A 13,632-nucleotide genomic window follows, 5' to 3' on the forward strand; every position below is an offset into this window, starting at 1 on the left:
CCGGTTTTTGCTCCTGTAAATCCCTTAAATCTGACACTTGCACGCCTTGTTCCTTACCGACCACACCCAAAACAGCAATAGGTGTCCGAGTGTGTGCCCACTGGATAGCCAGGTTCAAGACACGGGAAAGGAGGCCATCTTGTGGTCAACTACGGACATTATCGAGATTGGTTGTGAGAATTTGTGTGTGTGTGTGTGTGTGTGTGTGTGTGTGTGTGTGTGTGTGTGTGTGTGTGTGTGTGCCAGATTTTTTTTACCCTAATAGAGGCCAGACGTTTCCGCAGGATACAAAAACCTGAAACCACCTACCTTGGGGGGACATTTTATGTGTCCCCATGAGGAAAAGGGTCTATTTTAAGGTTAAGGTTAAAATTGGGATTAGGTTAAGGTTAGGGTAAGGGTAAAGGTTGGGCATGTAGTTATGATGGTTAAGGTTAGGATTCATTCCTTAACCCTAACCTTTCACTACATGTAGTCAACGAGGGGTCCCCACAAGTATAGGGAAACGTGTGTGTGTGTGTGTATTCGGTGCTCAGCGGTCAACGTTAGTCCTTAATATAACCATGTGGCCGCACCCTCCCGTGTCTTGCTGGACAGAGACATGCATGCTGCAGTGTTATTCACTGCGTACGTTTGTACTCGGAATACTAACACTACTTGAAGGTCGATATTTGGACTTGGATCCGTTTATTTGATACGCCTTTTCATACTCGCACGACAAATACAATATGAAAAAAGCCCGACACAAAAAAAACAAAAAACAAAAAAACAAAACAAAAAGTCTGAGGTTGTGAAGTGACGGAGGGCGATTGGCAGTTGGGGCAATGTTAGACCACTACAGTTCAACAGCCATCAACTTCCCCACCGGAATCCAAACTAGAATAGAGGACGACGTGGCGTGGCGGAGGGAGAGAGAGAGCGGGAGAGAGAGAAGGAGGGGGAGAGACAGAGCGGGAGAGAAAGAGGGAGGGAGAGAGAGGCAGAGAGGTATTTTTAACCGCAATGCCCATTTTGTTTTAAGCTATATGCACTTACACACCACACACATTTGTATTTTTAAGTTAAATTTACCTGGTTTTATTATATAGTTGACTGAAATGTTGCAATTTGACACATTTTGTTCACGCATTTCTTTATTCCAGTAGATTTCTACTTGTTGCTGGTAAATTTTGGTTTTATTTCACACTTGCTTAGGCGGTGTAAACGTGTCGCTAATTTAAAATAAAGCCCTTTTGACAGAGACATAGACAGACACTAGACAGATAGAGAGACAGAGAGAGTGGACAGATAGACAGAGAGAGAGAGAGGGAGAGAGAGAGAGAGAGAGAGAGAGAGAGAGAGAGAGAGAGAGAGAGAGAGAGACGTCTGGGGTTCCACGTGTCATGTGTGTCATTGACCATAACAGAGCTGCTCTGCCGCGTGCGTGTCGTCGCCGTTGCGCAGTGCAGACCGGGCGGAGCGCGTGCGGGGCCGGTGTTGCCCCGGTATGATCAGACTCAAACCTGGACGCGTCTCTCCGTCTACACATCCAACATGCGGAAAGGTTGGCTTCTTATTACTATGCACGCTAGCAAAAGCTTACAGTAGACTGTGAAATATGTACCGCCTCTAGCACTTCTAACGTCCCTGTCGCCGGCATGAAAAGCTTTAATACACTGAAGCTAATGGAGTAAAATCCCGCGTTTCTGCATGCAAATGTACAACAAGCTTATTCTTTACTGAGCCTGTTTGGCCAAACGTCTCTATTAGATAAACTACAGCTGGACGCTAACAAACTGCTTCCGTATAGTAAATGCAAGTAATTCGTATCTAGTCCCGTCGTATCCTTTCGATTTCAACCGATGTGTGCGTTATGTGATGCGTGTTGTCTCACGCAAGAAAGGAGGGCAGTATGATATCCGCCAGACAGTGTGAGTGCTTTTTTTTAAAAATTATTATTCATAGTCGCTCCGTTCATGTAGAAACTCGCTGCAGTCATTTGGTCTGAGAGCCACAGCGTCGACACGATTACTTCCCTGGAGGCAGCAGCAAGCAGCAGTCTTCCGGTAGCAGCGGGAGTTGTATGCCATCCAATACACACACAGTAATGGGTGAGGTTAAGGGATAGAACGATGGTGTGCCATATGCCCGGATGAAGACCTGCATACACCCATCACTATGGGCATCAGTGAAACTAAATGAACTCCTATTAGAATGAAATGGGTCTCAGACACGCACATGCAGATGTACAAACACACTGTAAACTGGGGACGATAGACCTACTGAACAGTTGCATGCATACTCACTATGTCATATATGCAAACGCAGAGAAACGAACATCTTGATAAACCAGTTAGGCGGACCATCTTATCACTAGGGTGAAAATGAATGCATGACCCCCCCCCCATCTTATGTACATGGCTGCATGCAGTACACATGGCTTGCTCCGTGTATTGCATGCACATGGAGTCTGTGTCCTCCGCAACCTCTGTTGAAACTGTGCAAGGGTGGGACCTTAGGAGAGCAGTTGAACTGGACATATCAAATTTGGACGTAAAAGAAGGGGGGCCCTAATTGCAAGACCGACACTGTAATAACAGTGTTTGCTATGACACTGTTTTGTGCTTGTACAGGAAGTGTGCTACCGGAGCTTCACTCGGATAGATTGATTCGATGTGTCGTATCACTGTACCTGTTCATACACCCGTGTCTAGCTGCACCAGGTGTACCAGGGGCACAAAGGTCTGTCTGTCTATCTATCTATCTATCTATCTATCTATCTATCTATCTATCTATCTATCTATCTATCTATCTATCTATCTATCTATCTATCTATCTATCTATCTATCTATCTATCTATCTATCTATCTATCTATCTATCTATCTATCTATCTCTCTATCTATCTATCTATCTAATCTGATTGTGTTTAACTATCTGTCGCTTGAGTTTTCTCTCTAACACACATTCTCTCTCTCTCTCTCTCTCTCTCTCTCTCTCTCTCTCTCTCTCTCTCTCTCTCTCTCTCCCTCTCACACACACACACACACACACGCATGCATACACACGAGTTGCTTTGTTAATTGTACTGTATGAAAGCTGGTTGTGAATGTTTCACATGCAAAATTGCAGCCAGCTTACATTAAACTTACATTACATTGTTTAGTATTAATGTTAGGTTGAGTACTGTCCTGATCCCAAGGTGACTGACCTCTACTAGCTATCTATCTACCTCTGTTACTCTTACCGTTGATGTCCTTTTTTTACCCTGTTTGCTGCTATCTACCCCTGAATTTCCCCTGGGGGATGAATAAAGGTTATCTTATTACATGTGGGTGGGTGAGGTAACAAATACAATAGCTTTAGTGACACAAATGAGGGGAGGCCCTCAGTTTTGCTTCTTTACCATTTGCATTTCTTATTTATTTGCTTTTTTCTGTCAAAGCACAGATCTTTTATATTTCATGGCTTTTATCCTTTGCAGTCCTACTTCCTGTCTTTTAAACTCTGAGGGGATTATGAAATCTTGTTAAGGGATTTAAACATTTTTATCGCAGGAAATTATTTGTTTATCATTGCTTCTGTGTATTGCACAAACGCATTAACAAGTAAGACATTACATTCCCAAACTGTAATGGATGGGTGTGGGGGAAAGAGACAAACATTGGGGCTAGGAGACAGGAATACATTACATGCTTGATGATGAGTTTTTATGTTTGTATGTTTTTATTGTATATTCTTACCTTTGTTTGTTCCCACAGGGAAGAGTTGGCAGATATCTCTCCCCCTGCCGCGGCATTAGTCAATCCCTTTGGCTCTGGAGAGGAGAATCGAAGGTGAGTGACAGAGCAACCTTGAGTTGAGCCACTTCACTTGTATAGAAGCTAGAAAATAAAGATGCTTTTTTTTAACATTTCACAAATTAGCATAAATTGGCAACAACTGAAGTCAGGTCAAATCAATTTTATTTGTATAGCCCAATATCACAAATTACAAATTTGCCTCAGTGGGCTTTACAGCAACACAACATCCCGTCCTTAGACCCTCTCATCGGATAAGGAACAACTCCCTAAAAAAAAAAAAAAAAAACCTTTAACAGGGAGAAAAAATAGGAAGAAACCTCAGGGAGAGCAACAGAGGAGGGATCTCTCTCCCAAGACGGACAGACATATAATGGAAGTTGTGTGTACAGAATAAAACACAATTTACAGAATCCATCCATCCATCCATTATCTGAACCGCTTATCCTGCTCTCAGGGTCGTGGGGATGCTGGAGCGTATTCCAGCAGTCATTGGGCAGTAGGACACCCTGAACAGGCCGCCAGGCCATCACAGGGCCCGCCCGCCCGCACACACACACATTCATACCTAGGGACAATTTAGTATGGCCAATTCACCTGACTTACATGTCTTTGGACTGTGGGAGGAAACCGGAGTCCCTGGAGGAAACCCACGCAGACACGGGGAGAACATGTAAACACCACACAGAGGATGACCTGGGATGACCCCCAAAGTTGGACTACCCTGGGGCTCGAACCCAGAACCTTCTTACTGTGAGGCGACCACGCTAACCACTGTGCCACCATGCTGCCCAATTTACAGAATAAAATATTGAAAGAGGATAAGAGAATTATAATGGAATTATAAGATATATGAAGAATATGATGAGGACGCCAAGCAGTGTCCAGATGCCACTGGAACAGCCCAGGACCTGAGCCACATGACCACCATCACCATGTACACCTGACAGGAGGACAGACTACACAAGCACACAGGGGAGACTCACACCTCACCATTCACATACATAGGAGAAGAGAAAAGATAAGACATTAGTCACACATCGGAGAGAGAGGATACAACATTGAAACAGGATAACAATATTATATGGATTTGTCGTCATCGTCTGTGTCTCTCGTGTCCCAGGATCCATTCCAAGAGATAGAAAAAAAACTCTTGGAGCCATTCGCTAAAGCCTTGATTAAAGTGGTGATCAGGTCGCGATGCTGGTCCACACTGCTTGGCCTGGGAGGATCTAGTTCCATGGCAACACAAGAGTGAAGACGATGGGATCCGCCACAGGTTGCACCCAAGTGATGTTAGGCACTTACGAGCCAGGGATGTGTGGGATTTTTATAACCGCCAGTCCGTGGTCCCGTTAGGCTTTAGCCAGCTGAGTGCTGCCCAGGTTACGCCAACTCCACAAGTGAAGTCCGGTCAATACCGCGAAGAGGGGCCTATCCGGGGTTTGTCGTGCATGCAGGAATCGGTAGCCTGAACCTTTCAGCCTACATCACATGACGCTTCAGCAACCCAAATTGATTTATATGGATTTATAACATATATAAAGAGTGTGATGAGGAGGATGCTATGCAGTGACCACGTGGTGATCACTGTCATCATGGAGACCTGGGAGGAGGACAGACTACACATGCACATGGGAGAGACTCAAGAACTCCTAAAAGGAGCATCTGGGTAGTGTAGTGGTCTATTCTGTTGCCTACCATCACAGGGATCGCCGGTTCGAATCTCCGTATTACCTTTGGCTTGGTCGGGCGTCCCTACAGACACAATTGGCCGTGTCTGTAGGTGAGAAGCTGGATTTGGGTGTGTGTCCTGGTCGCTGCATTAGCGCCTCCTCTGATCGGTCAGGGCGCCGTTCGGTGGGGAGGGGGAACTGAGGGGAATAGCATGATCCTCCCATGCGCTACGTCCCCCTGGTGAAACTCCTTTTCTTTTTTTCTCTGATTTCTCCCAATTTAGTGGTCAATCAATCCCTATTTTAGTTCAAACACCCACCCTCGTACTGCATGCATTCGCCAACTGCATCTCTCCAGCCGGCAGTCTCGAAGGACTGTGGGAGGACCACTTTCGTGACAAGGCGAATCCAGGCCGAACCACTGCTTTTTCCGACACACACAGAGACGCATTCATGTGATGAACACAAGCCCACTCCGCCCCCCTCCCGAAGACACCATTGCCAATTATTGCTGCTTTGTCGAGTCCGGCCATAGTCGGATCTGACGGGACCGAGGTGCGAACCCCGGTCCCCAGTGGGCAACTGCATCGACACAAAGCCGATGCTTAGACCGCTACACCACCGCGGACCCCCCCTGGTGAAACTCCTCACTGTCAGGTGAAAAGTGGCGGCTGGTGACTCCACATGTATCGGAGGAAGCATGTGGTAGTCTGCAACCCCTCCCCGGATTGGCAAAGGGGGTGGGGCAGCGACCGGGACGGCTCGAAAAATAGGGTAATTGGCCAAGTACAATTGGGGAGAAAAAGGGAGGGGGGAAAAAAAAATTCCTAAAGGTTCAAAATGGTCTATTGAATAGTAGGTCTTCATAGTTTTTACTTCTCCTCGCTGTGCTTGCTACTTCCAATTGCTGTTTTCAAGGCTAAATACCAAAAATTAATTTGAATTCGAAGACCTCACCTCTTTCCTCCCAAGAGGGTGCAAATTCATGCGTGTAGTCCATTTCTTTAAAATGCGTGCTCTGTATTATTCTGTCATTAATAAACCATCTTAATCACTGAACAACTATTTTCATGCGTGATTCAGGTGACCAATAACAAAGTAGTCAGCAATTATGCCAGAGACATCACATACCCAAACAAATGTATTTGGAGACTGAAGATTCCTAGAAACGTACAAACCTTTATAAGTGATGGGGCTATTTGTGGAAGGGAGCAGTTGCTATTTCCTGGGCACTATGTATTTGTGTAGCTTGACACATACTGACAAGTTTGATACATATACTGATATGATTATGTGTGTATTATTACTGCCTTATCTTGTAGCCGTGAAATATTCTTAAATCTTTCAATCAATGGAATAATTGAAAATTATTATCTCACACCTTTTGGCTTTAACTTGATTTCTTGACTTGATTTTGAAAATGAGGTCATAGGTTACTTTCACACATAAGTGAATGTAACCTAAGGTTGTAACTCTGTGGACTTTGGCTTCAGTGTGGTAGAAGGATAAATGTGGCAGCAGACTTTGTTCTCTGTCTGATAATATTATCTGTTCAGTAAGCCCACAACTTCCTTAAGTTTATAGATTATATTACTGGCCATGTGTTAGCTGTATAGAAATACAATGGATAGAGAATGCGCATTGAGCAGAGTCACAGTGTATGCTTAGGATAGAAAGTGTGCATCCTTGTGGTTAAAGGTCTTTATCCCCATAAGTGAAGGTAACATGCTTGTAGTTTAGGCCTGCGATTAGGCATTTTGAATACTAACTAGACTATTGTGAAGCTTTTGAGGCAGGCAGAAACGACATAGAGGTCTGGTGACTTGTTAAAAAAGGCCAGTTGATAAGCACATTACCTCAAGGTGGATGAAGAGACATAGTCTTGTCCAGGTGCTTTTCCTGGTTTTCTCTCTTGATGAATCTATTGATTACAATGCAGAGTTTATTACCGGATATGCAGAGCCATTATTCTGAGGGACAATTTGGTTCCCAGCAAAGTGAAAGATCGTACTTCCCGTACTTCTGCACAGCTCATTCAGTTTTATGTCCCTCTGTAGAAGAGTGTCAGTTTACCAGAAATCTAAACATGGTTGTTAAACTGAATAACTGGAGGCTTAAAAAAAAACGAAAAACCTCTTCTCAGTTTTTATCCATGGGCTGGAAATGTCTAGTCATTATAATTACTGATGCAATAAAAATGCCTTCCTAATGCTTTTTAATGGATGCCTTGTCTTTGGCAGATTGCTAAAGAGTTACATCCAAGCCAATCTGCAGGATGGCCAAGGAGGACCTGAGATCAACACCTGGGAGCAAGGTAGACAGCATCACCCAGTTGCCTCTGAATATCCTCACGTATGGTTCGCAATCCCTCTCGTGCTTAGGCGCTCATGTGCAGTTGATATGTTTCAACCTGCACACAACTACTGAAACAAGACTAGGTCAAAACCTATGGCTGGGCCATGTATGGTCAATGTCGAAACTGTGGCCAATTTTTTACAGGGATCGTCAGAGGTATTGTCTATAATGTGAAATGTGAATTCCCGGGATATTAAATGTTCATCTGCAATTTTCTGTAGTGGTCCCAGTGATATTTGTTAACGTGTACTGAAGTAGCATAATCACATGACATGGTTACGCTACGTTCGAGTAAAAGAAAGAACTTAATTGTAATTATACCTATTCTAATTATGTTAACTCTCCCACCTCTTTGATCTGTTTCCATCCGCGAATGCCTCGTTTTTCTAAGGTCGATTCCATGGTATGGTCTTGGGATCTTGCCATTGGCACGCTTTTCTACATTGGAACGACAATACAAACAAATTTCACGTAGTTGATGACGCAAGTGTACTCTTCTTCTTTGTGTTTGTCACGACCTTACCCGTACCAGAAACCCAATTCATTCTTACCTGCGTATGTATGCGTATGCACATGTCACATGCGTAGAACAAACCGGGTTTCCACTACGGATCGAGCAGATCGCAAACCAACTAGGTGCATAGCGCCACTTACTGTATCGGGGTGTGTAGATACACAGGTGTAAGCGGGTACAGAACAACATTACTAATGTGAAAGCTGAGCGAGGGGGGGGGCAATCGTACCCAGCGCAGAGTGATTGTTATTTGAGGTTCTTTACCTGTGCGCTCTCCCTTATGACTCTCGGCGCACTGAGAGCTGTTTTCTCTCCTACTCTGCGCTATGTTGGACTGTTACGGTGCGTAACCAGATGCGGAAAGAGCAGCTGAATATTCCGTTCTTAGCGTTTCAGTAATATCCACGAGCAGCAACATCTTCCGTCCGTTAACGTGACTTGGAACAGCTGCGCAGATTCATTTTGAAAGAGCAACGGCCAATAGGAAACGAACACTTCCGTGTTTACCAGTGACGTCGTTGGTCGGCCGACCAATCATGTAACTTCAGTGACGTTGTTGGTAACCTGATCCAGCGGCCCAATCGTGTAACTTGATCACTCAGTCACCCCAAACATGATCACTCTGCCATGGACATTAGCGTTTGCAGGGCTGGCCCAGTCCAGCCGAAAATGTACTACACACTTCCAGTGGATGACATATTTGTAAAAATCAAACATTTTCCCAAGTTGTTGAAATAGTCTGTACCTTTAAGCCTCCTCAAGGACCCCACCATGGTAACCATTGCTCTAGTTTCTATTTCAATTCCTTTTACATTGTGATTTGTTGGCCATTAAGTCATCATCACCTGGTATAACAAGTAACACAACATTCCTCTACCGAAGGTATTTGCTCTTGATCCTGTCTGAACATTTGTTTAATCACTTCTACGTTTAAAACCTCAAATCAAGGATCACTACTATCACATTTTGTAATAGATTGATTGTAATAAATTGATTTGTGTGTGTGTGTGTGTGTGTGTGTGTGTGTGTGTGTGTGTGTGTGTGTGTGTGTGTGTGTGTGTGTGTGTGTGTGTGAACGCAAAACAATTATGCTTTAGTGCAAACAAATGCCAAAAGTCTTTGGAAATGAAAACACAAGCCCTTCTCCCCATCTTTGTGTCAGAGGTGTTCTTCCTGTTTCGTCTCTATGACTTTGACCGAAGTGGTCACATGGATGGTCTGGAGATGATGAAGCTGTTGTCAGACTATAACTCCCACAATGCACCAGAAGGACAGGCCAACAAGACGGTGGGTGAGGAAAAGGGTGTGTCAGTGTATATGTGGGTTTAATTAGTGAGCTAGCTGAATGTTCTTCTACTCCTTATAATTATTCCACCCAATTTTTTGGGGCCCAAACTATTTCCACATACGTTCACCTAGAAACTCCATTCAAACTTTAAAATGTTCAGCCACTATTGGAATGGTGGGGCGTTGTTCAGCTTTTTGACATCCTTTACAGTTTTTGAGATATTTAACTTTAATATTGTGGTGATACACATTTAAGGCTAGATTCACCAAGGGCTGCTGCTCCTTTAAGGCAGACATTTTAAGGTGCTGACGTAGGCACGGCTTGGGGTTTCCGGGGAGCCATGTTTGCAGCAGCCTAGTGGTTAGCTGGTTGCCAGGAGGGATTGTGCTGTATCCGTGTTGTTATGTGTGGCGAGTAAACGGAATTGACTCGACTCGATCTCTCCGTTTCCTCATTCCTGCACTCCCACAATATCAAATGGAATGAATGGTGGAAAGTTTGGCTTTCTAGACATTCATCCAATCTAGCACTCTTCAAGCAGTTACAGACATGAAACATGAAATGATAACAGATGATGACATGAAAACTCAAGACACTACAACATTAATACCCAGATGTTCAAATTTTACAAGGCTCTTTACATGTCTCCCAAGTCCGCCTCAAAAGGTTTTCAACAATTTTGATTTATTTTCAAAAACACCGTTTTTGTGATCTCTTACACCACTGGGTCAACACTACGTACACAGCCAGCACTTAAAAAAAAACGTATTTCGCAGATTTTTGGAGATATTAGCAAGCTAAGTTGAAAGAAGGCCTGGCCCAGTAGGAACATTGCTATTGCTTCTTGACATTTTGCTTGATTGTTATGAAACTTACTATAATTGTTGAAGAGCATGTTGCATAAACATTTTAATATGTATTTGTTATTAACATTAGCGTTAGAGATCAGCATTTGGGTAGGAATTACACATTGGGGTCTTCATTGTGTTGTGACAGCTGCTTATAGTGATCACATCCGTCCAGGGCCAGGCTGATATGATCACTATGAGCTGTCATGTCAATCACTACTGTAGTGAGACAGATAACTTTTCTGTTTTACTGGAATTACCTGGCTGAAAATCAGCAGCCCTCTGTCAGCTATTCAGCTGTAACAAAATATCAGCAGTCCGTATAGCAATTGCTGTAATAGTGATCATTAAACAGTCTTCACTGTATTAAATCTAAATTTAAGTATATATATTAAGTGTATGTATTTTTTTATTTTTTTGAGGGTTTTTGTGCATGTTTGTAATGCATATGCATGAGCAAAGCTAAATATTTTATAATGGTATATTAGAATAATTTTTGACAATCCATCTTTGTTGTTGCTTATTGTGAGTGTATGTGTGTTAGGGGTTACAGGTTGTGTCCATGGTAGATTTCTTACTCCAGACGCAGGATCTGAACCAGGATGGTCTGCTTGCCCCTTCTGAGCTGCTGTCTCTTCCTTTGCATCACACACAGGTTTGCGCACACACGCACGCTCACGCACATGCACGCACACACACGCACGCACGCACGCACGCACGCACGCACGCACGCACGCACGCACACACACACACACACACACACACACACACACACACATCTTCCTTTCTGACTCTTATCTCTGAGTTCCTTTCCTTTTTCTTAAGCTCATTCGAGTGTAGGTAAATATTATCGACTCTGAAAAATACACGTTAAAAACCAGAAGTGGTGTGATTTTACATTAAAAAAAATCAAACAAAGGTAACCGCAAATAGCCATTTAGCTTGTACACGCTATAATAGTTTAGTTTTCCAATCCTCTGGTTTATAGGTGATTTGTTTTTCTGATGTATGCCTAGTTTAATTGTTGTACACTCAAAATTCAATTGACTGGAATAGCCTCACCTTGTGCTCTTTACCACACAGAACTCTGATAGCAACAATCTACCTCACAAGGAGCAGGAGATGACAATGGAGAAGCTGCCAAAGGCTGAGGAGGAAGAGAGAGAGGGGAAAGAAGACATAAAAGAGTCAAAGAAAAAAGATGAGGAGACAAGGGATGAGGAGACTCAGCGAGATGAAGATCATGGACAGAAGACCCAGCAGGAAGAGGTGGGAACTAAAGAGGAAGTACTACCCAATCATGATGTAAATAGTCAAGAGTTCCAGGAGCTGGAAGAGGAGGATGGACTACCAGTCCAAGAAACCCCTGAAAAACAAAAGGAGCAAGTCCAACGAGAAGCTCTGGTACATGTGGGACAACCAGAGATGTAAACACAGACATATATAAACACACACTCACACACACACACACACACACACACACACACACACACACACACACACACACACACAGTGATTACAGATTGAGGCGTGTTCTCACTTTGTGGATACAGCCTGTGGAAGATTGGTGGCACAGTTATCAAATTACAGTAAAACGTCCTGCCCGAACGGTTAATTTTATGCTTATCTGTGCAAGTGGTATTTCTCTGGATGGATGAGGATGGGCGTTACTTTCCACTTCAGCAGTATGATAGATTAATGAAAAAGAGATACGGTGACGTTTCTCCAACAAGCACTTTATCTCAGCGTTGGAAAAAAACGATGTGCACTTACTTTAAAAATTTGCAACCACGGCATTCTTAATAAGATATAACGTCAATAAACCTGTGAATCTGCTAATGATGCCTAGAAAGAATACAAAAAATAATAGCCCAAACAGTGTCCAGAGTAGCAGAATGACAAAGTCCAGTTTTCAAAATGTCAAGGCATTACAAGGCATAAATCACTGTGAAGTAAAACTGAGGCCATTACTAAATGAGCTTGAAATGTTTGAATTTACTATGTTGGAAGTGTCCCCTAGATTGACATCTGTAACAATTTTAAATGTTCATTTGCAGATTCTGAACTGTAGTTAACATTGATTATTTTGTTTGCTTTTAATGGGTTTATCATGCCACCTGAAAAATTATTTCAATTGCACTTCAGTTTTATATCAATGAAACTTCTGGGGTTCTTAAAAACAAGCTATCTCCTGTCTGTTGTACATTCCCGCCTCCTCAGCTCTTTGTGCACATGGCATTTTCATCAGTGTTTTGCCTCGTCCAACTCTTTGTGTTTGCATTTATGCACCTAGGGCACTTTTTTTACCTTCCCGTATTCACACTGGTAATTTCTGATACAATCCATGTTGTTTATTTCTCAACCAACACAATGCCCAGCAATATTGCCTGATTTTTTAATATAATTCACACCTAATGAATAACAAACTCCCTATATTGTTGATGCAGTGTGGGCTCTCATTGCGGTTGGTGGCCCTCTTGTGTGACTAGGCAATTCCTTTGTGGTGATGTGGATGTGCAAGTTTTGCAAGGTTATGTGCAAGGTCTAAGCAGTTTTAGAACCACAAGAAAATAAAATAAAAATCATGCTCTGTGAGCTCCAGCCTTTCGCTTATTGGTCTTTTTTCCCCTTCTTTTCAGTTAAGCCATATCAAGGACAAAAGCCCACATTCCAAGTAACACTTGATGTGATGTTATGTTAAAGTAAACTAAACTGACCCTTGATCTAAATGTATTTTAACATCACAGATGTAATGACAGGTTTTGTTGTGAATTTGGCTCTAATTTTAGCAGTTACACATATACACACAAATAAAGCTAATGCTTCTATACATTTTTTTTGTCTTAGTTATACACACATATCTAACTATCACGTGAAAGATATATTTTAAGAGAAATAATTGCGATTTTTCTCAAATAAATAAGCAAATTTCCTTGAGAAAACAACTTGGTTGATAGATGATTTATGGCGACGATCAACTTCCGCGAAAATGTATCGCGAGGTTGATGCCATACGAGAGCGCGTATCTAAGCAACCGAAGTAACAACAACATGGCGAAAGACATGAGACTCGCAGGTTTGTACGAATGATTTGTGCTTCACAGTTAGTGGCGTTTTAAACAGCTTCGTTATTTAGTGAAACGTTCTTCGGAAAAGTGAAAAACACCATCGTTTT

The 13,632-nt window shown here is 42.8% G+C and overlaps 1 protein-coding gene across 1 annotated transcript; it reads left to right on the forward strand.

Moving 5' to 3' along the window:
- The first annotated feature begins 1,436 nt into the window (after nt 1-1,436).
- Nucleotides 1,437-13,044, forward strand: cgref1 (cell growth regulator with EF-hand domain 1). The gene is made up of 7 exons (XM_056279063.1): nt 1,437-1,543; nt 2,613-2,721; nt 3,739-3,813; nt 7,694-7,767; nt 9,485-9,609; nt 11,003-11,113; nt 11,542-13,044. The coding sequence occupies exons 1-7, from the start codon at nt 1,534-1,536 to the stop codon at nt 11,887-11,889; spliced, it is 852 nt and encodes a 283-aa protein (XP_056135038.1). The 5' UTR covers nt 1,437-1,533; the 3' UTR covers nt 11,890-13,044.
- Nucleotides 13,045-13,632: the final 588 nt, after the last annotated feature.

Source organism: Lampris incognitus, chromosome 4 (assembly GCF_029633865.1).
Source record: "Lampris incognitus isolate fLamInc1 chromosome 4, fLamInc1.hap2, whole genome shotgun sequence".
Lineage (NCBI taxonomy): Eukaryota > Metazoa > Chordata > Actinopteri > Lampriformes > Lampridae > Lampris > Lampris incognitus.

What these genes read in the sequence shown, in the direction of transcription:
- cgref1 (XM_056279063.1), top strand. An exon ending in GATCAACACCTGGGAGCAAG is followed by an intron (nt 7,768 to 9,484) that starts GTAGACAGCATC and finishes TCTTTGTGTCAG; the next exon opens with AGGTGTTCTTCCTGTTTCGT. An exon ending in AAGGACAGGCCAACAAGACG is followed by an intron (nt 9,610 to 11,002) that starts GTGGGTGAGGAA and finishes TATGTGTGTTAG; the next exon opens with GGGTTACAGGTTGTGTCCAT.